The 25,405-nt window shown below is 39.7% G+C and overlaps 1 protein-coding gene across 4 annotated transcripts in view; it reads left to right on the top strand.

Moving 5' to 3' along the window:
• The first annotated feature begins 2,706 nt into the window (after positions 1-2,706).
• Positions 2,707-25,405, top strand: part of ABLIM2 (actin binding LIM protein family member 2) — a 98,770-nt gene continuing 76,071 nt past the window's right edge. For all 4 annotated transcript variants that reach the window (XM_030450646.1, XM_030450644.1, XM_030450645.1 and 1 more), the window contains exons 1-3: positions 2,707-2,795; positions 11,668-11,811; positions 19,252-19,435. In XM_030450646.1, the coding sequence (XP_030306506.1) occupies positions 2,780-2,795; positions 11,668-11,811; positions 19,252-19,435 (344 nt within the window). In that variant the 5' untranslated portion in view covers positions 2,707-2,779. The remainder of the gene's footprint in view (positions 2,796-11,667; positions 11,812-19,251; positions 19,436-25,405) is intronic.

The raw sequence follows: 25,405 nt of genomic DNA, 5'->3' as shown, positions 1-25,405 counted from the left end.
ACCTCATCTTTTTCTATAGCAAGGGCAGTGTTCTGTTACTACCTTTAAAATAGGGGAGCTGCAGGTGTTTTACTTGTGTTGATTTGAGAAATCAGGTTAAAGCTATTCTGCTTTCTGGATAATTTGCAGCAGAAGTTTCAGCAGGTGTCTCAGCCTGTCTCACCTGTGCTGCTGTCACTTCTGTCACTGCTGTCACTTGTCAGGCTCCCCAAGACAGTCCATCACACTAGTGAAGTGCAATAGTGTCACACCTTGTGCCCAGGAGCCCATGAGTGGTGGTGGAGTTCCACAGCAATGCCCTCAAAACCCTCTGAGCTCTTTGAGAAGGATTTTGCCTTTGCTGGAGCCAAGTGTTGAGACCATGGGAGAGCCTCAGGCATCACACCTGGAATTGTAAATACAAGTTAATGCACTGTGTGATTGCATTACAATTGTGTAGCTTCAAAATGGGGCTTATATAGCATTTAGCCCTGAAAAAGAGAAATCTTGGCTGGTGAAGTTTGGAAAAGCTGTGCTAGAGTGGAAGCACTTTCAATTTCCCTGCCTATTAATTTGCGTTCCTTCAGAGCACTTCTATTTAGCAAAGTGACTTCTGTGTTTCTGCCAAGCTGAAGTAGCTGCTGGGAAAAACTAAGTAGGCCAAATTGTGCAAATATCTGGAGAGCTGAGCCAGGGTGGCTGATGGTGATCCAAAGGAGTGAAGGGATAGATTTTGCCTCACAGAGACAGCACAGCAGTATAGAACAAAATAAAATATTGCCATAAGGTTTTAGTGCTAGAAGTTAGTTGCTGCAAGGTAGCGCATAAATAAGAGTGTTTATAAGTGGAAAAATGCAAAGTTTTGATGCAATGTGCAGAAACTGAGATCTTCAGATCTGCTCTCTGAGCCTTGGGCCGTGTCAGCCAAGGGCTATCTAAAGTTATAGACCATGTCTGGCATGGCCCAGGACAGTGGTGTACCCACCAGATGCTCTTCTGAAGGAAGAGCTCTCAGCTATCCTTATAGAAATGTTGTTCTATTTCCATGAATCCATGCTCAACAAACAATGTTTTGTATCCATTACAAAATGTAAAGACATTTTCTATAAGTATTAAACCAAAGGGAAATATTTTGAGCTGGGGTAGTTGACAGGCATTTCTGTAAATCTATAAACTAATAGCTGTTTCTGGCTTCTCATCATGAAATATTTTCAAATTTCATCATAACTATGTATAGATGGCTTTTAAGCATTGATGCTTTTTGTTTTCAAAAAATAAAGTGGAGGTGGAGGCTCCTTATTACTCTAGCATTTTTAGCATTAAAATAATATTGAGCTTGTAAGAGATGAAAAAATAGAAATTAAGAGCTTCACAAAGCCATAAAGCTTCATTTTTTCAGAAATAGGGAAATAAGCTTCCCACCACCACCTTTTTTTTCAAGGAAAAAAGCAGTTTTAAGAAATTGTTTTTTGATGGTGATGGAAAGGTATTGAAATTGAGGTGAAATGATTTGGTGCTGACTGGTAAGTCATACATGCAGATTGGATTAGTTCAGTAGATTTTAATATGAGCCAGTGCAAAGTAGTCTTCAACCTGCATAGCAGAGCAAACTTGCTGTGCATCTTGTGCAGTGCTACACAAACTGTGTTGTTTTCACAGCCCTCCCTTGGCAGCATCAAAAGCTGCTGAGTCCTGTTTGCATATTTACACCCCTGAGTAATTTATGCTTGCAGAAAGAGAAGAAAAAGCTGTTTCTTTGCTGTTTGTAACCAAGGAGGCAATGACTGGGTAAAGGATGATGAGCAATGGCAGGGGAGAGAGTGTTGCAGATTTGGTAAAGCCTGCAAGAAAAAAAAAAAAAAAAATCTGCATTGTAGAAACAGAGGATTGCAATCCTGTTTCTATCCCCGCACTTTAATCCAGTTTTAGTCAGCTTGTCAGCATCATTTCTATTGCACGAGCCACATTACTACCTTGATATAAATTGAGTCAAAAGCAAGTAAATGCTGCAGATTTCCAATTTGTGGAGTATTCACATGATGACTGGGCAAGCAAGTATTGCTTAAAATAGCTCAACACATCACTGTTATTCCAGTGATATGCAGTCCAACTCCATATGAGCAATCAGGAGAGAGATTTTTGGCTGCCAGGAATCTCAGTGAGTGCCTTTAGGAGAGAGACATCCTCGCTGCATCTTCTTCCAAAATCAGTGCTGTGCCCTCCTGCACAGGGTGGGGGGGAGGGACCAGCTGCGTGGGAGGAATGGCTAGGGAGGTTTCCCAACTACCTCAACTTGTATTTTTGATTTTGTGGCTGAGCAGTTTGCAGGTTTTCCTTCTTTAAGCCTTTCCCTCCAGGTGCCCAGCTCCACCCTGCGGAGGGTGTCCCACTGCAGTCCTGGGTTGAGGGTTGGATCCGATGATCTCAGATCCTTTCCAACCCGGCTGATTCTGGGATTCTGTGGCTGGGGAAGGTGGCATCACCTGATGCAAAGACAGCAGTCGCTGGCACGTCCCAGTTCCACTCCCTCTGGGACCCTGCCAGCAGTGGCCTACCCTGTGGACGTGACAATATTTAGGCTGCTGCAGGACACTATTTTTACACGGTGGGGAGGTGTTGGCTCGCATCCCGCCTCGGCGTGGGTGCTGCAGGAGTCATCTGACCTCCCTGCACGTTGGCATCGGAGAGCTGGGTGACAGGGTGACACGCTGCCACTGCTCCTGCTCCAGCAGAGCCACCGCCACGGGAAGAAGGGGTGCTTCTGGTGGCATTTCACCTCTGTAAGTGAATTAATGCAGGAATGCCGGAAGATACAGGTACAGTGTGATAACTCCACGGTTTGGAAAACCCAGACCTGAAATGGCGGCTTTTCGTTCGGAACTGCAGTAACTAAATCACAGATACTGTCATGAGAGTATTTATTCTGTGTTTCTGTGGAAAGGCAGGAGAATGGAGGAAGATTGTTGGCATTTTTTTCTTGTAATTATGTTTCATATTCCTTCAATTTTGGTATGATGCATTGGAAATTATGATACTGTCACTTAAGTGACAACTCAATTTGAAAACTTTCCACATTTTATTTGATCTAGATTGACTTTAGACTTCATGTTGGATTGTAATGAAAAAAAAACAACAACCTATTCCTTTATGCTGTTATATTGGAGTTTTGCTCTTGTATCGTTTCTAATTGTAATCTTGCAAAACCTGTATAAAAATATCTTTCATATTGCTTCAGTAACAGTTCTTAAAATTCAGCAGGGAGCTTTACTAACTGCCTTTCGATTTTTAAAATATTTTATTATAATACTGGGGGCAGGAGGTTAGCTCATGCTAGGCTTGCTTATGTGATTTGAATTTTGCACTGAGCACATGGTGAGATCTGGAGCTCTTTTGTGCTGTTTACTTGTGCTGTGTTACATCTCTTAATTATGGTTGTTTTGCTCCTCATTGCACTTGATAGCACCTCTTCTTTGTCTCTGATCTCACAAACTCTGTAATTAGCAGTGAAAACAGAAGTTGTTTGTGTTATTCTGTGTGCCTGCTGTTCTGTATTAGCTATAGGTCACTGTCTTGCTTATGATCCACAGGAAGTGCTGGAAAAGGCATGCAGTCCTTAGTGCCAAAGGAAAGGCCCTGTAAGAGCTATTCATAAGCAGTAGAAGCAGATATGGAGTTCAAATAGAAACATGATTTTGGAAATGTCCTATTTTGCGTTTTTAAACTATATTAATATATTCCATTAGAGACCTGTTGCCCTAAAGATATATTGAATTTGCTGAATTGCATTTATAGGAACTAAAGAAAGAAGTGAGGCAGTAATAGTGCTGGGCTGTAGGAGCCACAGAAGGAGACTTTGGAGCAGTGACCATTTCTGGGTGAGCAGCCAGACCCACTCATTGCAGAAAAGCCCCTCTGGGGCTTCAGGAATGCTGGCATGGGGACAGTGTGGCCCTCCGCATGGCCAGCTGGAGGGCTCCAGGGACTACATAATGGGGACATTACAGGAAAAAATTCTTTAGCTTTCCCATTATCTTTGTGATCTTCTTTGTGGTGAGAAGAAAAATGCATCACTTTATAATGAAAGGGCACCCTAAAGAATGCAGATATGTTTGCCATGGCTTTTAACAATAGCTGCTAATTGGGAAATAAGGTAAACCTGGTTACCACTAGTTATTTAATGTGCTGTTGCAGAACGTCTGTTTCTAACACATATGTTCCTTGTGCAGGTTTATGCCTGGATGTATGGGGAAGGCTTATGGTGTCCCTGCTTCATTATCATTATTTTTCTCATCCATTCTTTGGAAAGAAAGGGTTTCAGGCCCCCACAGCTCTCCATAATGAATCACCAGTTCTTAGCAAAAAGTAAAGATACCGAAGTCCCTTATCTAAAGTAAATTTATAGCTCACACCCATGTAGTTCTTTGAGCACCAAATATTTCACTGTATTACTTATTACTGTGTTATATTATCCCTACCCCCATGCCAGCTCTGGAAGAACTCCTGTTGCCTGTATTTACCACACTGACAGGAGGATGGGAGCAGGGGGCAGAATCCAGCACTTAAAACTAGGAGTAATTCTTCAAATGGTATTCGGAGGCACTTAAATACTTGTTTCCTTTGCTTTCGTCTAGCTGTTTTTAAATTCAACCCCGAGGGCTTTGACTGAGAAGAAACAAAAAGAGTTTGGCAAAAACCCAGCTTGAACTCCAGACTAATTTCAGTCCGGTGCTGCTGCACTCATCTGCCTCTCCTTTAATCCTGCTCAGAGAAGATTGCAAATTTAATTCCCCTCTGGGCTGCTGTGAACCACACCCTCCCCAAATCACTTAATGCAGCATTTCCACAATTAATACTTTTTTCTCTCAAATACTTGGTGAGCAAGTGGAGTTTGTGTATTTTGGTTTTCGGTCACCATCCCTACATATTGAGAAAGGTTTCAGAGTCAACACAGATAATTTTTGCTAATTCCTTTATGTAGAATAATATATGTCATCAGAGCTGTGCATTTTTGTCTCACAGTTGGAGTGGGGCCCGTTTCTTTGTTGAAAATAATAATTATTATGAACTAAGCAGATAATATTGGCAATTTTAGATGTTAATGAATTTTTGCTCAAACTGGTTCCATCTCGATAAGTAAAAGTAATGAGTTGTGAAGAAGGATGCTACTGGTGAATTTATTAGAGGAGCCAGTAGTGCTGATAGTTGCTAACGAAAATTGATGTAGTTTTCTGCTGATGGAGGATTGCTGTTGAAGACAAATGATATTATATCTGTACGAAAATATAAGTCTAAAATGAAAGACTTGCTATTTTTAATCCAACCTCAAGAATAGGATTAAAAGCCCACAAAAACCAACAGCAAACAAACTCCAAAAGAACCCCCAAACAACTTAACCCAAAACCTACAGCCAAAACACAGAAAGAAGGAAGAGACCTTCCCCAGCACCACTGGTTTCCCTTTTATTGTTATTGTGAGGCTTAACTTCTTCACTATTCAGCCAGGAACCTTGGTGTGAGGAATTAGCACTTTCCCGGGATTGACCGTTAGTTTAGGCGATGACAAAAAATTATTATTTAGGAATAAAATATTTGTTCATTTAAATGCTGTATTCAGATCACAACTTATTTCAAAGTACTCTTTCATGTCTGTGTGAAATATCCCAGAGCAGATGTCAGATCTGGTGTTCAGCTTGGGGGCCTCCAGCATGAGACAGACACAGACCTGCCTGAGTGGGGCCTGAGAAGAACCACAAAGGTGATCAGAGGGCTGAAGCAGCTCTTTTGTGAAGACAGGCTGAAAGAGTTGGGGTTGTTTAGTCTTGTGAGGAGAAGGCTCTGGCAAGACTTATAGCAGCCTTTTAGTACCCATCCTAGAGGAAGGATGGGGAGGGACTCTATCAGGAACTGTAGTGACAGGATGAGGGGTAATGGCTTTAAACTGGAAGAAGGTAGGTTTAGGTTTAGACATTAGGAAGAAATTCTTTACTGTGAGGGTGCTGAGACACTGGCACAGGTTGGCCAGGGAAGTTATGGATGCCCAGTTCTTGGAAATATTCAAGGCCAGGTTGGATGGGGCTGGGAGCAATGTGATCCAGTGGGTGGTGTCCATGCCCATAGCATGGAGGTTCAAACTAGGTTATCTTTAAGGTCTCTTTCAACACAAACCATTATCAAATTCTATGTTTCTAATATTAAATTGGTGACCTTTGTGCCTCATACAGAGGTTTAGCTATTAGCCCATAGTCCAATATCCACAGCCTTCACCAGCCTGCCATTCCTAGGAATGTCCGTAATTCATGTAAATTCTGGGGTTCGGTAATTGCACAGATTGTTCTAATTCGATCCATTCCCAGTCTTCCCTTTCCTTGGGTTATTTCGCACCCTAGGTATAGTACAGTTGTACATGCAATCTGTGCATTTTCCTTTGAAACTTTTTACCCATTCAGACCCAATTGATTCAGTATTTCAATGGTCACTTGTAAGCATAGTGATTCTTGTTCTGTAGCAATAAGGATATCATCTACATATTGTAATAAAAGATACTGTGATCTTTGTACCTTAAGTTTTCCTTGCATCGTCCAGGATTCCAGCTCTTTTGCTAGCTGATTTCCAAATAGTGTCGGACTATTCTTAAATCCTTGTGGGAGCCTGGTCCATGTCAGCTGCATTTTTAGTCCGTTGTGTGGATTTTCCCACTCGAAAGCAAAAAGATTCCTACTGGTTTTGTCAAGCGGAATGCAGAAGAAGTCATCTTTTAAATCAATCACTGTAAACCATTTATACTTTTCTTTCACAGATGTTAACAATGTGCATGGGTTGGCTACCACTGGATGCACATCCTTCGTAATATTATTTATTGCCCTTAAATCTTGCACCATTCTATATTCTCCATTTGATTTCTTTACTGGAAAAATTGGGGTATTATATTCTGACTCACATTCTTCTAGTATCCCGAATTAAAAATTTTTTCAATAATTTTTACTATCCCATATCAAGCTTCTCACTTTATTGGATATTGTTTCACCCGTATTGGTTTTGCCCCCTCCTTTAATTCTACTACTATTGGTGAAGCCAGTTTAGATTTCCCTGGTACGTCCATTTCCCAGTCGAGTGACCCATTTTCTGGCCACTGGACTTGGTCTTCTAATTTATATTGAGGCCACCAAACATTGCAATAATCTATTAATTTTCCTTTGTGCATTGATTGCCCAAACCGCCCCTCTTTCCAATGATCTAAAATACATCCTAATGGAGTTGATTTAGGTATTGTCGGCATTTTATAATACTAATTATAATGACACAACCGAGACACAAACTTTAAACAACACAATACCGATATTACCACACCCTCATAACAGGTTACCAGACCAGACCACTGATGCAAACAACACAATACAAATATCACTGTTCCTTAGGACAGATTACCAGACCAGACCACTGATGCTGAACCCGCAGGGCTTTCGTTCCTGTCTTACGGACGGCGCCTAGGCTTACCCTCGGAGCTCCTGAGCCCAACCACGCGCAGCTTTCGCCACGTCTAACAGGCAGGCTTTTACCAGACCACAGAAGATGGTACCATCACCCAGTAAAAATAAAGCACCGTGTCTTCCCAATACCTTTGGTCCGTCGAGGGCAGCAGAGGTCGGTCGAGGGCGATGGCTCCCCGAGAATCACTCGGTGCCGGCTGGAGCAGGATCGAAGCACGAGCTGCCTCAGCAATGTCCGCGAGGCCCCTTCGTGGTCGCCAAAACTGTTAGCGTGGAGACAAACACAGAACCACTCGGGAGAGGTTTTATGTGGTGCTTTATTCGAGGCCCCGGGAACCAGGGGTTCGCACCCAAATCTGGCTCCCCGTCCGCCACAGCGCGACCCCAATTTATCCCCGAAAATTTCGCAATCTCACTGTATATTCAACAGGTTACAACATTTCCTAAAATAATATGTATATGTAGATTGCTTCATCAGTGAGTTACGACGCTGGCCCCTTCTGCCCTTGCGTGCCTCCCTCGGGTGGTCGTCAGGATGAAGTAAATAGTCTTCCTCTGATGAAGTAAGACATCTTCCTAACTGTGTCCTTTTCACCTTCCTTCTCTTGGGTAAGGTCCAGCTGCTACATGGCAACTTCCAAGTTGTTTTTCCTACCAGCTTCCTTCTATCTCTACTAAACTAACTTTGGTATACAGGGTCTCATCTCCCTACTTAAATAGATGCTGAGTACATAGTCCTCTACTCCTAACAAAGTACCCTTCTTACAAGGTAAAACTTTTACATGTTTCCACATTCCTATTTTCTTCTGCCTTAAATTCTAAAATAATCAGATTTGGGATATATTTCTTTTATTCTCTTTCTATCCCAACATTCTCTCCCCCATGAACTTAGAGCAAGGCTATATCTCAAGCAAACAGTATAGAAGTAAATCTGAGGAATGTATCTTGTTTGATAATTTAACAAACCATTGCTAATTCAGTTAAGCCCTGCTTTGTCCAGAACCACAAATTATCTACTGGGTAGCCTGTTGGAGAGCTGAGTCTCAAGATCAGAAATATGGGAGCTCTGGGCACTTAGCAAGATCATTGGCAGTGATGTCGCTAGCAGACAGCTCTTGTAAAGACTTCCTTTCTTGCTACTTTTTGCCATTGTCAAAAAGTATGTGCAGTCAGATCTCCTTAGGGTTTAAGGACTGGTGAAGATTTGCTTTGGCAGGGTCAAATGCAGGCTGGGAGAAAGAGAAGTTGGAGAATAGGCGTTAACTTGCATTTCTGTACAGAAAAAAAGTAATTTTAAAATAAGGAAATTTATCATTTAATTAAATTCTTCATTTATGTAAGCTTTTAATTTATGATAAGCTCTATTGTCAGTTATGATCATATGAGCAGTGTCAGATCATTCCGTTCTATTAGTAGTTCACTATTTCACTTATCAAATGTGTTGCTCTTCTTCTGCTGCTTCAAAGACTCATTTGATACATAACAGTAGAATTCTGAAAACTGCCAAATGAAAAAATTATTTGAAGCATGAATTGTAATTTTAAGTTACCTGATACAGTTTGCCAAAATTTTGTCATTAGCTACAATGGCAACATAATATATTTTAAAATATTCAATATATTTTAAAATATTTGATTATATATTAAAATATTTGATTTGCTTTACTTTGATTAATGGAAGAATTCCAAGAGAATACTACATCTTTTCCTTTTTAAAATTAATTTTATAGCTGAGTTATTGTGGTCTTAAAGCTTGACCTAGAAACCTGAAGGTAAACAAATGCACTAAATGGTCTTGAACTAGCTCTGAACACTGAGCACCTCATGTAATATGAAAAGCAAAACTTTGTGTTCTGTCACTTGGCAAGCAATTTTCAGTTTGCAGCAATTTTCACAATTGTTTTGCTATTCACAAAGCAAATTCATGATTCTGAATTTTCTGCTGCTTTGCAACAAGCGCAACCTTGAGCTCCCTGCTTTAAGAAAAAAAACAGAAAACAACTTTTTCTCTGGAAATGTGGCATTATTTTCAGTGGAGGGAAAGTGGGTATGTTTTGTGGAGAGAGTTGTCTCTTGGGGTCTTCAGCTGTGCATCTGGGTTCCTCCAGCCATGCTATGGCTGAGACTTCTTGGCCAGGTCACTCTGAATTAAATGCTATAAATTTAATGCTTGTTAGTAATACTGGTGGGACTGAACTTTCTAAAGCCATAGTTTAAAACTTTTAGCATCTACTCCCTGAAGTGTCTTAGGAAAACACTTGGTTTCTGTTTCACACAGCTTTCATTCTTTTACAGGGTAGGCAGTTTTTTTCGGGCAGGTTACAGGAAAAAAAATTCTGCTATCAAAAGTTAAGTATTGCAAAGGTAGTTCAGAGCTTTCTCCCTTTTCTTTTAGGGAATAAGGCAGACATTCACGTTAGTTTGAACCATGTACGCCATTTGTCCTGTGTAAATTTGAGCATCTGCCTTTTTATTAACTTCTAAGTTACTGTCATGTTGTTTTTATTGCAAATGTTCTTAATTATAGCCAGAACTCCAGGTCCTGAGTTCACGTTGCCTTGAGCATAATTTTTTTTGGCAATTCTACATTGTGTCATTTGAACAGACAATGCAGAATGCTAAGAGGTGCTGAATAATGCTAGGGGCAACTCAATGCCACAGATCCCATTGGGGGAGAGGAAGGTCTCCACATGACAACAAAAAAACCCCCACCAAAATAAAAAAACAAACAAAAAAAACCCACTTAAAAGAAAGTGCCAGTCTGAGCAAAACTTGGAGAAATTCTCCTGGAAGACTGGGTGGGAGGCTCAGCATCTAGTTGTAATACTGACTCCTTGATGTGGAAAGGCATTTTGGGTGAAGGTATAGACACTACTGTTGTTTTGTTGTTGTTGGGGCTTTCTTTAATTAAAATCTATTTTCTGGAGTTTTTTGGTTTGGTTTTTTTTATTGCTGTTGTTTTGGGTTTGTTTGTTTTTCTGAAATACCAACTCTAATACAGCAGGAATAGAAGTAAAGATATTGGTGAATAGTGGTCTAGACCAGCCTCTATAATTTATTTATCATGTTACAGCAGTCCCGTATAAAAACTTCTTTCCCAGTTATTTTTTCTCACTGTTGTTGAAACATAAGGGTTACATAGCAGTGGCATTATCCCTTGACAGAAGCCTGAAGGGAAACACATCTGATTTCAGTTAAAACTTAGTGTATTAACCTATGAAAAGTTGCTCTAGCCTGACTGGTTGGTTGGTAAATTTATTTTGAAGTTAGAACTAGATAAAAACCACTTACTTTAAAGTAAGCAATCCAACCTTAGAATAAGTATGGCACATTACAGAAGAATGTTATTAAGTATGTAATTTACTTAAAATGCTTTATATATTTTCCTATTATTAGTTCTTCACATAAGGAAAAACTCAAATCTATTTAATTGTAGTACAGCCTCTTTTCCATTAACTGCCCTGATATTTGCTCTCTAAGCTCCTCAGTACATTGTGATGTAAATACTGCAGCAGAAACGTAAGAATAAGGTCATATCCCACCTGTCCCACTTAAAACATTGGGATTCCAATTTAAGTAATTCTTGTCAACAGCCTGATAAATGCTAATTCTAATTTAAATCACAAGGTGGGAGCAAATTTTTAAGTCCCTTTATATTTTACTAAAATAGATAAATTTAGTTTCTTGAAATCATGGTTTTCTTACAAAGTGACAGCAGCTTTTGATTGATCATTAGATGTATGCGGTATTTACAGAGAATTGTTTGAGAATTACGAAGTCAAAAAATGTACAGAGGTTTATTTCTGTCTTAAAATCAATTAAAAAGGCAGTTAGCTTGAACTTTAAACATCAGTACTTAACTGTGTAATAGTTACTAAATCCTATTAAGTGCATTTTGAATAAAATCAATAGTTTTCTATAGTCTTTGATTTATTGAAGAGAAAATTGAGGCAGAGGCTCCCAAGACTCAATCATGTGGATATTTCCAGACCTGACCTTTGGAAGTTATGAAATGAGAAGCTTGGCTCTGCCTCTTTAACCGATCTTTTCTTCTGTGCTGGCCGGTACCAGAAATTATTTGATTCTCTTGACCTGTTTTGTCCCAGGTTTTAATTGTCATTATTGGTTGGTGTTGCTGAAGTTGGTTCAATTTCAGTGAAGTATCTGATGGCCTTTAAAATGCTCTTTCATTTTAACTTGCAGTTTCACAACCCCAGGCTGTACATAGCCAACTGGAGAAGCCATCAAGTACTGCAATTCTCTGCAATACCTGTGGAAACCCATGCAAAGGAGAAGTTTTGAGAGTTCAGAACAAGTATTTCCACATTAAGTGCTTTGTTTGCAAAGGTAAGTGTGAGAGCTGTTCCTGTGAGTAGGAACATGGTAACACTGGGCATGGGACTTTGTCCTGGAAACTTCACAAATATATTTTACAGTGCAATCCATGACTGAAAGGATTTACTGTAAACTCTGTGAGTGTTTGCTTTAAGACTGAAATACCTTAAATCCTAAAAGTGGTGTATATTTTAATTATTGTAGACCTATGAAGTACACTATAGAGCTGAGAGCTGAAGGAGAACTGGTTGGGAGAACTGGTAGTGAAATTCAGCATGGGGTTACAAGAGAATTAACATTTAAAAAGAAAATCAGACTGTATCCCTTTCCTACCTTTCTAATGGGTGCCATGAGGAGGGCCAGGGCCACATCTATCCAGACTTTGGTCTGTGGTGTTTGAATCCCAATGTGACCCTCTGTGCTTTTTTTCATTTTTGGGGAGAGCTGCTTGATTTGCTTCAGACTGGTGCCTTGTGATATAATATTGACACACAGTGAATGGTAGAGGGATAGTCAAGGAAACGGAATTAACTGATCACTTCTCTAGTTCTTGCTTGCTTGAAAGATTAGCTGGAAGATGCTAATATCTCATTTGTTTTGAACATTCAAATAATTTATTAATATACAAATAAGTTATCTGATGTTTACTGGACAACTTTCTTCATTATTAAGCAGTACTTCAAATGACATTTATGGATCCCTATAGCACAGTCTAGAAAAAATGAACGTGGCTCTGGTCCCAGCTGTGTTAATGTGACTTTTTCTATTTCTATTTAGAGGAAACTCACAGAAGGAAAGCTATCTGTCAGCTACAAGTATCTTTAGAAATCCCGTGGGATTAAGTACATAGTATTCAATATCTGAGTAGGTCTTTAATGAGTTAATTAGACAGAAATAAGTGTCCAACTCAAAAACTGTATTGTTTGCAAAGATGCTTTGCAGGAAAAATAAGCATAGATGCACTATACTAAATAACAAAAATGTTTTGGACACTTATGCAGAACCAGGATGGTATTTAAAGCACAAAACAGCACACATAGACATCTTTCCAACTCTTTTACAGCCAGCTGTTCTTATGGCACATATTACTATCAAATTTAGTTTTTCAGTGGCTAATTTGTTACCAAAGAGCCTTGTCCCCTGCATGAAGTCTCAGTAACACGCTAGTTACTTGCTCCATGTAATCATCTGGGTGAAATACAAACCTCCTTTTTAATCATTTACTATCATAAAACATGGCAATTTCTACAGAAGGAACAAGATGCAAATATAAATCCATGCTTTTGTTTCATTCATAGGGCATCTCCTTTCAGAGGTTGCCAGGTCACCTGCAAATGCAGCAAGTGGATTCTGAAACTTCACTGATCCCAAATTTAGGCAGTGCAGTTGTTTTTTTCCAGTTGCACCCAGCCAGCCTCGGGACAGTCCCAGGACTGACTTTCCCATATGTGTAGAGAAATAAGATAAATCAGGTGCCTCGAATTGCCAGTGAGTGGGTGTGAGTCCACCTGTGCCTGATTAGGACAGGCCCGTATTGGGCATGAGCAAGGCCAGGGGGCCAATAAAGGTGGAACACACACCCACAGAGAGGACCTCAGCTCACTCTGGTGTGAGGCATGGAGAGGCCAGCAGCTCGTCGAGCCTCTGGAGCAAGAAAGGCTCTTCCCACTGCACTTCTACCCTGGAAGTGCTGTGTGGTGGCTGGAGTCCTGGAAGAGACCAGCAGCTCATCGAGCTTCAGGAGCAAGAATGGCTCCTCCCGCTACACATATGTGAGTTGCCTTCACTGCACTGCTAAGTTGCCTGTCCCATAGCCTTCCAAAAAAACTTAAGATAGTTGAAAAACTGTTCCTTCTCACAGTATTTATAGATAAACAATGATAGAAACTACAAACTGGCAAGGAGCCCATGAAGAATTACAAATGACCATGTCTTGAGAAGTTGTCTAGATGTGTTTGAGGTCTGTTTGAATGACATATATACCCCTTTCTGCTGTGATATGGTAAGGGGTTCTGTGAGTCAGTATTTGAGTCTTGTAGCACTACAATTTCCTTGGAATTGTGCTAAGACCTGAGGCTGGATACATCACTTTGGGACCACTTTTTCATAAGAACACGCAATGTTATCCCAGAGTTATATCATGAAATATGAAGCCATACTGATAGGAAGCACTAAACCAGACAGAATATTTGGTGAAAAGGATAAAAACATCAAGTAACTTGGTAATAGGAGTGACTGGTTAGATCATATATATGTGCTAGGATATAAATAAATATGTTAAAAGCTAAACTGAGTAATCTGAGGGACTGGCGTTTGAACATAGCTATGGGGTTTCACATTTCCAAATGGGTGTCATTTACTGGAAGTTCACTAGTAAGATTTCCGAGTCCCGACTTTTGGCAAAGTGGTGGCATGTGTGGCATCTTAGGCACTGGGGATGCAGCCTGGGGCCTCTTGTTCATCAGGTGCTTTGATCAACCTGCCCATTATTTTGCAAGTACCATAAGAGTTGAAAATCACAGATCATATTAACTCAGTATAATGGGAAAAACTACACTTTCAATGCAATACTCTCAGTCTGGCTTGGACAGTATGGTGGGTTTAGGGTTGCCTTTACCCATGTCACCTTAATTTAATATTTTATCCCCCTGAAAAAATAATAATAATAATAATGACAATAGAAGTTGTGCAAAAGTTATTTAATGCAGAAGCTATTGGTTTTATATTGTGGTTTTGAGATTTTAAAACAATATTTAAAAATAATTAGACACTAACTTTCTAAAAGCAAGCCAATAAATATAGTGCAACAAAAAATTTGGTTGGTTAATGAACTCTCACAAAGTAATTGTTAATTCTACTTTTGTTTTACTCAAATTCTTGTTGCAACATTTCATTGCATTAATAAAGAATTTTCTGCAGCCCCTTATGTACCGGTCATGTACCAATCACATTGGTAATCTAGCAAAAGCTTTATTGCATTTTATCCAGAGTCTTTATTTTTTTTTTTTTTTAAGTATTTTTCATGAATTTATGCATTATTGAAATGTGGTGAAAGGGCTAGGAAAGGATTCCAGATTACAAATCCTGGTAAAGGAGTATCTGGCTGGCATTTCAGTAAAGGTTATCTAATTATCAACTACAGGAAGCCGGGCTTCTGTTATTTCTGGTTTCCAACTTAATTTATCTCATTTAAAGACACATAGTTTCTCGGGTTTTAGCTTTTTAGGGCACAGTAAAGCTATACATGCTTACTTTATACCCAGAGCATAATATCCCTGCATTACTTTCTTACTGATAAACAAGGTTTTATTTTGTCTTTTCATTGTCTTGGTTTTCTCCTTACTTATATACTTCTAATACAAAGATGGAGAAGTTATGTTAGAAAGTTAAGGGCTCCTTTAAAACATTGGTAGGAATTTTAAATAAGTGTTAAAACTTCTAGGAATAATCCAAACAACAGATACAGCCATGTGCAGAAAATGTTTCCATTGTAGAGGACCAAATCCTCACTGGGAAGAGCTACCTGGGAGAGATGCTTACCCATGATGGGAATGCTGAGGTAGATAAGACACCATATAAATGCAGTAAATCCTATCCTGGTTAAAATCAAAGTACAACTGGGACAAAACTGCAACACAAAATTGTGCCTTATGTTTATGAAAAAAAAATTGAGATTCTGTAGTTGTGGTGCTTGGGAACACAGAGTTGCCAGAGTTAGGTTAATGGTGGGCAGAATTAGGTTGATGGTTAGACTAGGTGATCTTGAACGTTAGTGGCCTTTTGAGGTCCCTTCCAACCCCCAGTATTCTGTGATTCTTTTCCAACTAGAATGATTCTGTGATGAACTTTGCAGGCACCAAAATTGCTGTTAAATTAAAGCACTTTTAAGCCTACATAATTTCATCCCACATTAGATAATGTCACATCCATGAAAGCCTGTAATTCTTTTCAATTACTGAAATTGTCTTCTTAGGGTAAAGTTTTTCCCCACGCCAGAAACATCAGTGTAAGATGCCTTTATGGATGGAGATGTTCCGTCTGATTCATGTTCTTTCACATGGGGATACAGCAGGGGCACAGCCAGCATGCAGTAGTTGTTATTGGGCATTTCAGTGCATTCAGCTGGTGTGGAGCCTGCATTGAGACCCAAGGAGTTGTTGCATAAACTTCATCACTGCCACAGTGGTGTATCTCCACCTCCTGATTTCTGCGACTCATTAACATGAGCCCATCTGCCATGGCTGGGCACAGGCAGAGCAGGCACTTGATTTGCAAACCTGTAGCTGGCACCCAAGCCATCATTATGAAAAAATTGGAAAATATTTAATGTTTTCGTTTTACATGTTTGGGTTTAAAACAAAGCAAACCAACCAAACCAAACAAAAAAACCCCAAACAAAAAAAACAGATTAAAAAAACCCAAACCAAACAGCAACAAAACACACCAAGCTCCAACTGTTTTAATAATTCTGGCAAATGGCAGCAGTATTTTATCACAAATATTTAAGATGTTATTAGGTAGAAAATGGCTTCAAACACATTACTCTGTTTCTTAAATCTCTTTAGCATGGTTGTAAATTAAAAATAACCAGACTGATTCCTTAAAATAATGACTCTACATAAATAGGACAATTTTTCCTAGTTTTCCTGGGAGCAGTCACATATACAATGCTGTGAGGATCTCTCTCTTACCCATAACACTACAGGAGAGCTTTTATAGGATAGTAACACTGTCTTAAAGCTACTGGGAAATACCAGATTTCTTCTGGAAACTAGAAAATAGAAACTCTCTTTCTAATGCAAAAGTTTCTAGATATGTAGGAGACAAATTACAGGCCTCAAATGCACAGGATAATCTGCAAACTCTCTATTTTAATTAGTAAACCTGAGTTGTTAATATTTTGTCAGTCTCATAACAACATTGTGACTCTCTAAGGGTTTTTGTGCACTGAGCTATGTACCCTACAAATTAATTTAAGGGTATCATGGCCAGTCTAGCCTGAGAGCCTTTGTAGATGTGCTGTATGCTGTATCCTTTATACCTTTATCAGTGCTACACATGCATGGTGAAGTGTTGTAAGATGAATTGGATAGATAGGCCACAGTTCTTTTTCTCTTACCCACCCCAGAAACTTGCTCCGATATTCATCTGGTAGAAGTGTCTGCCTTCCTGCAGTTCCTCAGAGCTGGGAAAGGGACCAGCAGGTCTGCACCAAGTTTTTCAGGTGCTACATACTCTTATTTTTATTTTACCCTGGACCATAACAAAATCAAGTGAGATTCCAGCCTTTGAGATTATAGCTGTTTTTTCATGTATTATAACTGAAATGCTGCTGGAGACTCTCAGGCTTGAGTATTCTTGATTTCATGGACACCTGCCATGGAAGGTGCCCAGGAAGAGTGACTGGGTTATACGGATTAAATACCATTGCAAGAACTCTTCTGTCTTGCTCCTGCCTCCTGTAGACAGAGTAGACAGATCTGTAGATAGAATTTTCAGGTCCAAATTCACCAAGAGGGTGAATGAGATGATATTCCCATGCAGACTTTGCATAGCCATCAAGCTTCCAGCTGGGAAAGACTTCCCCAACACTTTCATGAATGCCACCTGGACTCATCCACACCAGAGGATGCAATAGAAAGAGCATCACAATCACAGATATCTTCTGGAAATGGGCTTAGACTGCTTCAAATTAATTGCAAGTCAGACAGAAGTCAAAGCTGTAGTGGGGGAAGTTTACCAGATGGTTGCTATTGGTTATCACAGGCATAGAGGACAGGAGAAATGTTCCAGATATAATCACAGGCTTTTGGAGAGTGTGCTCAATCATGTATGGAGACATGCAGTTTAGCTGCCAAAAGAAAATTACATCAGCAGCATGCTACGTGTTATTTGTAGGATTTCAGTCAGCCACCAGGGTCCATCTCCAGGATGGAGGAAAATACTTGAAATGTACATAAAACCACAGTGCTGAGCAAGAAAACTTATTCAGGTCAGGGCAAGCAAAGATTTTTTTTCTTGTTTTCTCTGTAACAATATTTAACAAAGGATCTTTGATTCTTTTTTTATTTTCAGGGACTCTGCCTCTCCTGTGTTGGATTCATGCCTGGTTGCTCACATCAGGCAATAAATGGAACAACAGCAACAAAAAAATAGGTTTTATACATGCAGTTGCAGGCTGATAAGCAAAATGCTCAGTTTTCTGGCCAAATGTCACTGTTAATCTGACAGAAAGATCAATGCATTTTACTGCTATGGCTTGCTGCAGTGTGCAGCAGCAAGAGAGAAAGTGCAGCATCCTCCAAGCTTCTCAGGGTTTTCAGCTCCAGCGAACTGCAAAAAATTTTTTATACTTTCACCAGTCTCATTTACAAGCAGAAAAAATAGGGATGCATTTTATATTTGTCCTGTGCAAATGGAATACTGATAACATACAACAGCAAGTTAGCAGCATACTTAAAGTTAATTTATGCATTAATTTTTTGTTATTGCTGCTGTTTATTTTTATTGGCTGTAGGCAATAAAGAATTATGGAGTTAGATTGACTGTGAAATCACATAGCATAAATGACAGTGCTTCAGGTGCTGTTACAGACACTGGGCTGGGGAAAAAAGGTAGCATGTTACTAGGCAAGTAGAGGAACCCTTCAGATCTGTAGGTGTTATTTTGGTGTGAGGTAACTGCAGTGCACCTTAATGAGTGGAATAACTGAGTTGTCAGAGAATTCATCCTGAGGTACACATCATGAGAAATGATGTGAATATCTTCCATCTCAAGCCTCACAGCATGCCCAGGTACTGGCTTGCTGCCAAATTCTGTAAGAGGAGACAAACACTTATTTATTCACTGCTTAAAAATACTCCTAAAGCTCTTCAGTGTCCAGGATAGGGCATTGCCTTGGTGTGCAGGGTGATACTAAGACAGGAAGCTTGGTGAGTGATATTTATCAGGTAAACATAAGATCTCATTTGAAAAAAGAACCTTGTGTAAACCTGTGTACAGGAAGTGTACAGCAGTTGCCATGTGCATCCCACCTTGGAGAAAAATCAAGATATGTCTGAGAGAATTCTTTGTAATGTTGGTGCTTCAGATTTTGACACTTTATATCCTTTGTGCATGTCCTTTAACATTTTGAATGTGATGGGTGTTGTATATCCTAGCTCCGAACTCGGCACCTCAAGCCTTACTTGTACTAGCAGCCTCAGCACTGAGGTTAGTATATTTATATGGAATTAATCCAGACTATTAGTGTACAAAATGCATCACCAACGCAATTGTTTTAAAAGTAATGTTTTTCAGATGCACAGCTGTTCTGTGATAATAAGCCCATATAGTGAAGTGCTTAAGTATTCTACTAGGAACCATATTGACGACAGTTAAAAAATCAGCACCATCTTAGAGAGTGAATTTTTATTTTCCAGCCTTCTGAGTCTGCCTTTTCTCTTCCTGCAGCTTGCGGATGTGATCTGGCTCAAGGAGGATTTTTTGTGAGACAGGGAGACTACATCTGTACTTTGGACTACCAGAGACTCTATGGCACACGGTGCTTCAGCTGTGATCAGTTCATTGAGGGAGAAGTGGTTTCAGCACTGGGCAAAACCTATCACCCAGACTGTTTTGTGTGTGCTCTCTGCAGGTATGTTTTCTACATGAAGCTGTGTTTCGTTTGAAAACTAGATTTTGAAAATCATAAGCTAAAGGTAGAAAAAAAAGTTCTGTTTCTATTATCCATTATCTATTATTCTTTTTAAGAAGCGTGCCTCTTTTTTCCCCATCTGTTTATATATCATGGTATCTTATGTGTCAGGTTTCCAAAGTACTTGAGAAACTGTCTCTACAGTCAGAACTTTTGCCCTGAATGTTGCTTTGTTTCTTTAATGTCTGCTGTTTTGTCTTTTGTTGACTGATGTTACAAAGGATTACAGTGCCAGTGGCTGAGTTTTCAGCAAGCAGAGTAGATAATGTCAATAGGTTTAGGCTGAGGTTTCACAGTGCTCTTTCCAAGAAACTCCTATAGACATGTCCTATAGGAAATAAAGGTCCTGAAAATACATATGTGTTGGATTTCAGCAAGGGTGAATAACCATGGAAACCAAGCAAGGCTCTCGCCAGCTTCACCAGGAAAACTTTGGCAGCAGCAGGCACTTTGCACGTGTGACATGAGTCTCCAGTGTGGCACAGGATCATTAAATGGCAATGTTATAACCTGTGTTTCTGTAGCTCTCAAGTACTGCTTTTAAACTGTCCCTGCACTGAATAGTAAACCAGTCACAATAGCAACTAATTTTAAAATTTTATTTTATTTATTTTTTTAGAGAAGATTTAAATAGAAAGTTTTGGAAAGTGTGTATTGCTTTAGATAGTCAGATCAATGAGAGAATCTTATTTTTATACAGCTGGATGGAGCAGTGGCAAAAACACAAGCCCAGTTGTTTTCTGGAGCTTGTGGTATTACTGCTTGCCACATGGCCCAGAATCACAGAAAAAAGCCATATCCCCTTGTGCCTTCTGTGTTGCCGCTTTCCTCTCTGAAAAAAATTGTCTTTCAGAAACCCAACTGATCCCTGAGCATCCCTTGGGACTCTCCTACTCTTGCTACGGGCTGCCATGGATCGACGTCAAAAAAAAAAAAAAAAAAAAAAAAAAAAAAAAAAAAAAAAAAAAATCATATTTTAGAGAGAAACGATTAAAATCACAGTATACCATATTGTCCTGTGTGATTATTTCTCCCTTTCTGGTGTTGAACAGGTGGACCTTAAATTCAGTTTTCAATTGCATGTTTGCTCTGCTGGCCTAACGATTGAGAGCTTAGTCCCTTCTTTCAGTGCTGTTCATAGTCCAGTGAAACTTGCTTTCTACTGTTGTGTTTTGTGATGAAAATGACTAAACCTAGGAATCAGGAGAGAATAACAAAAGAGATTGAAATGCGTTGCAGATTAACTGCTTTCTTGGAATTCCCAGGAAACAAGTGAGCAATCTTATTCTTACAGCTTTATTAAGTGGAAGGGGCTGCATTCTCCAGGGAGCTGCCAAAGACCTTTCCTCCCAGAGGTTCACGTGTTTGTAAAAGTAAATAGAAAGAGAAAACTAAGGCTATCTGTAGCAACATGAGCTAAGTTTTATTAAAACGATGCATTTAGTTCTAATTTGGCTGTCAGAGATGACTGTACAGATAACTCAAGTATCTAATGCAGGATGGGGAAAGGCAGGAAGCTGAATCTCTCAGAAACAGTGGAGAATTGTTCCTGTAATAATATTTTTGAAAAATAAATTCTCAGAAGTCTCAGTGTGTCAATGTTATAGAAGTGTATTCAAATGTCTGTGCAGACTGTAACATATATGATCTGCATAATGTACTACACCTAGACTCTATATTTGATTTCAATGTTACAGATGGATTGTGTGGATGGGGTATCAAAAATCTGGGGTTTGGTATTAAGACTTAATGGAATTAGTAAAGTTGGAGGTGTTGTTTATTCACCCAGCTGGAAGAATACATATAATTGTTATCCCTTTAATTTCAGTATTCTTTTAATTAAAGACAGGAAAAATACAGGTTTTTGTCACATGTAAATGATGAAGAAAAAATTAAAATATATTTATCAATAGATAGTGTTTCCTGAACAAAGTAGCCCTCCTTTCCTGTGCTTCAGGTTTGTGCATGGAGCATGCCTGTTGCCCTAGAGTCAGGTAAGATGGACGGAATCTCTGGAGGTCCTATGGTCTAACCCCTGGCTCCAAACAAGTCCAGTTCAAGAAGGCTGCTGAGGGCATTGCCTAAGTCAGATTTTAAATATCTTCCACACACACTCCACAGGAAAAACCTGTTGTAGCATTTGAGCACACTTATGGTAGGGTTTTTTTTCTTCTTACAGTGAGCTGGCATTTCTGATGTTCCAGCTTATGTCTGCTGCCTCTTGTCCTTTTACTCTGCACCTCTGGCAAGACTCTGGCCCCGGTTTCATATCCACATTATTGAGTAGTTTTAGACAACAATAAGATCTCCCCTGAGCATTTTAAGGCTGAACAGATTCCCTCTACTTCAGCCCCTGCTTATGCATCCACTGCTCCAACTCCGCCTGAATCCACCTCCACTGAGATTCCTCCAGTAATTCTTGTCCAAATGAGCCCAAAACAATACACATTGCTCCAGATGTAGTCTCTCAAGTGATGAACAGAGAGAAAGTTCACTTCCCTGGACCTGATGACTACATTAATGCAGCCCAGGGTGCAGCTGGCCTTCTTCATCATGGGGACTCTGTTGATCCGTGTTCAACTTGGTGTCTGCCCATGTTGTTTTATGCTAACTAAATGATCCCTGAGTTGTATTCGTGCAAGGGGTTATTCCTCCCTGGGTGCAGAACTTAGCATTTGACCTTGTTAATGTTCATTAAGGCAGTAAATAGCAAGTAATGTCCACTTTGTCTCATCAGGTTTAATGTCCTGAGTCAAATTTGGACCTACAGAGAAACCCTGAGAGACGTGATTGTACCAGGTACAAGTTAAAGAAGAATTTGATCCTGTAGGTCCTTGGATTGCGGTGTAACTTTATACCTGACCCAGTGTATGTGCAGTCTCCTGCTGAAATTAAGAGCTTTGCTCTCCCTACAACCCTGATCATATTCTTCTGTTAATTTTCTTATATCAAATTTAGTTGACTGTTCAGCCACAGAGCCAGGTCAGCAACGTAAAGAACAGAAGGCCATCCATCTGCTCTGAAAAAGAAAAAAAAATTTCCTTTGGTTCAGAAAGCTTGAGTGATTTGCCCACAGCTACATAGGTTGAAGCATGGTGCAGAGGAAGACAAGCCCAGGACCAGACCTTTCTGTGTCAGCACACAGTTAGCTTGGATTAGGCTAATGGTGGCTTGTTGTTTTACAACATAGTTGTGTTGGTGAGTTCCAATTCTTCCTGGATTTACAAATATTTTAGGCAAGTGGATGAAATAAAATTAATTGGAAAATGAATCACAGAAAATGTACTAAATTCCTACAAGTAATTTCAGAGAGCTGCTTTAAAGATGCTCTTAATTCTCATTTAAAAAACAGATTATTCAGCTGTGAAAATTACACTGAGTATTTTTAAAAGGAGAAGTAGGTAATTAAACCCCATCCCCAACAGTCTTCAGTGGGTGACTGGTTGTGAGGTACCATTATAGTCCAAAGCAGATATGCTGCTTTTAACCTACAATTCTGTATATAGTGCACAAGTTCAAGAGCTCAGAAACAGAAACCTTGTTAATTGACTGTTACCACCTTCTGTTATGTCTTCACTCATATTGGTGCTGAAGACCTAGAGCAAGGCTGCTTGTGAAAGGGAGAGGTCTGATCTTTAGAGAAATACTGACAAATGTGTTGTGTGCAAATTCTGAATTCCCAGTGAAAAAGACAGTGAGGCAAACACTGAGACTTAATGATGGGTTTAGAAGACCAACGAGGGGAAAACTATACAGAAGTGAAATTGTCACCATGTCCCCTCTGAATAGAAGGACACGGTAAACAGTTACTACACTTTCAGCAAATGAGACCACTTCAGAACTGTTTATGGGGTAGGAAAGCCTCCCCCCATGCTCAGCCCAAAGGATGCTCTGTGGCATGCTGTGGTGCCTCTAAGCTTTGTAATGATTTGTGGGTGTCATCTACCTGCTCTGTCTTGGTCCTGTGGGAAGTCCCCTTGAACACTTCCAGGGATGGGGCAGACAAAACTTCTCTGGGCAACCTGTGCCAGTGTCACACCACCCTCATAGTGAAAAATTTCTTTCTAGTGTCTAACTTAAATGAATTTAAAACTATTCCCTCTCATCCTACCACTGCATGCCCTTGTTCAAAGCACTTGACTAAGTTTCCTGCAGGACCTCTTCAGGTTCTGGAAGGCTGTTATAAGGTCTCCCCAGAGCCTTCTCTTCTCCAGTCTTAACATCCCAAACTCTCTTAGCCCGTTTTCATAGGAAAGGTGCTCCTGCCCTCTCATGATCCTTATGGCCCTCCTCTGGACTTGCTCCAACAGCTCCATGTCTTTCCTGTGTTGGAGGCTCCAGAACTGGACACAGTACTACAGATGGGGCCTCACAAGAGAAGTACAGAGGGAGAGAATCATCTCCCTTCATCTGCTGGCCATGCTTCTTTTCGATGCAGGTCAGAATGTGGCTTTCTAGGCTGCAGTCACATGTTGCAGGCTCATGTTGAGCCGCTCATCAACCAGGAACAAGTACTTGATACTTGGTGCATCTGTTCCAGATGGGCGTATGAGTTCGGGTGGAAGTCGTTCAGGATTTTTGTTAGGTAGATCACTGAGTTAAAAAATAGATTAATTTTGCCTTTGCATCTGTTTCTAATATACAGGTACAAGAATTCTCAGTAGATGCAGTGCTTCTTTAAAGTGGTGAAACATTCACAGCATCCAAGGTGTCACCATTTGCAGTTTTATTAAGAGTGACAGCCTGCTTTTCTACTGAGATATCTCATGGAAGTCCAGTTGGGTCATTAGCTGAGTCCCAGTCCTATTTTCCATAAAAAGTATGGCAACTTGATGGAAATCTCTTGACTAAGTCACACAACTCTGCATATGATTGAAAGATAATGGGAAAGTTGTGTGATTGCGTCTGTGGAGCGAGTTGCTATTTTTCTGGGAAGATTGATTCAAAATAGATTACTACTGGTTCTAATAAATATATGGGTTTCTGTAAATCAAGATGAGATGTCTTCCTAAAGACACATAGGAGGTAAGTTTAAAATTCTTGTTTCAGTTGCAAAACAACTGAAATTCCTTGGACTGTGCCTTTCCAGGTTGATGAATGGTGCTTAGTGCTAGACTTGATTTTGTAGCATTCCATTAAACTAAAACCAGGATTAAATTATGTTTTTCATATTCGCAGTAGAAAACTGTGACAGTATGTGAGTTATATCCCTCCCTTTTAAGACAGTTTTTGGTAACTGGTCATTAATTTTCATTAACTATATAGATGTGTATACTGCTTGGTATTTTTTGTTCAAATGAATCTGTCTTTGTGTCCAGAGGTTTTTTCCCAGTCTCCAGTGTTCTGAGAAGTTCATGAAACCCTTTTATTATTACATATATATGAAAGCTCTGTGACTTAAAGCAGTAAAAAAATCCATTGCCAATAAAAGTTAGGACCTAAAAGGAATATTTTTTCATTATGATTTTGATATATTACACAGGAGCTTGCTGCTGCTGGATTGCTGCAAGACAGGGCAGACTTGCTGCTCAGTGACTCCATAACATCTTGTCTCTTAAAGTAGAGAAAGGGCTGCTTCTTGTCAGGTTAGTCAGTGAAATCAATGGTAGAAAATCCTTTGTTGAGCTGGTGAAAGTTCAGGACTCCTGGATCTACACTAATATGATGTTGGGTCGGTTTGTTCCAGAATCACACAAGGAGCATTTACTTTTGTGAAAGGGCATGACAAATTTAAAGGCTGTTTTCTTTAAATATTTTTTTCGTATCTTAAGTTTATATAAGTAAGAAGGTGGCAAATTCTTAGAGTATTAAGTCAGCACTGAAAACAAACAAACAAAAAAGGTGAAAAGCAGAATTCAGTATCAGATATTCAAAGATATAACAGTGTTTAATCTCCATGTGCCCTCATAA

Source organism: Calypte anna, chromosome 4B (assembly GCF_003957555.1).
Source record: "Calypte anna isolate BGI_N300 chromosome 4B, bCalAnn1_v1.p, whole genome shotgun sequence".
NCBI lineage: Eukaryota > Metazoa > Chordata > Aves > Apodiformes > Trochilidae > Calypte > Calypte anna.
This window is presented reverse-complemented; position numbering and strand designations above follow the sequence as displayed.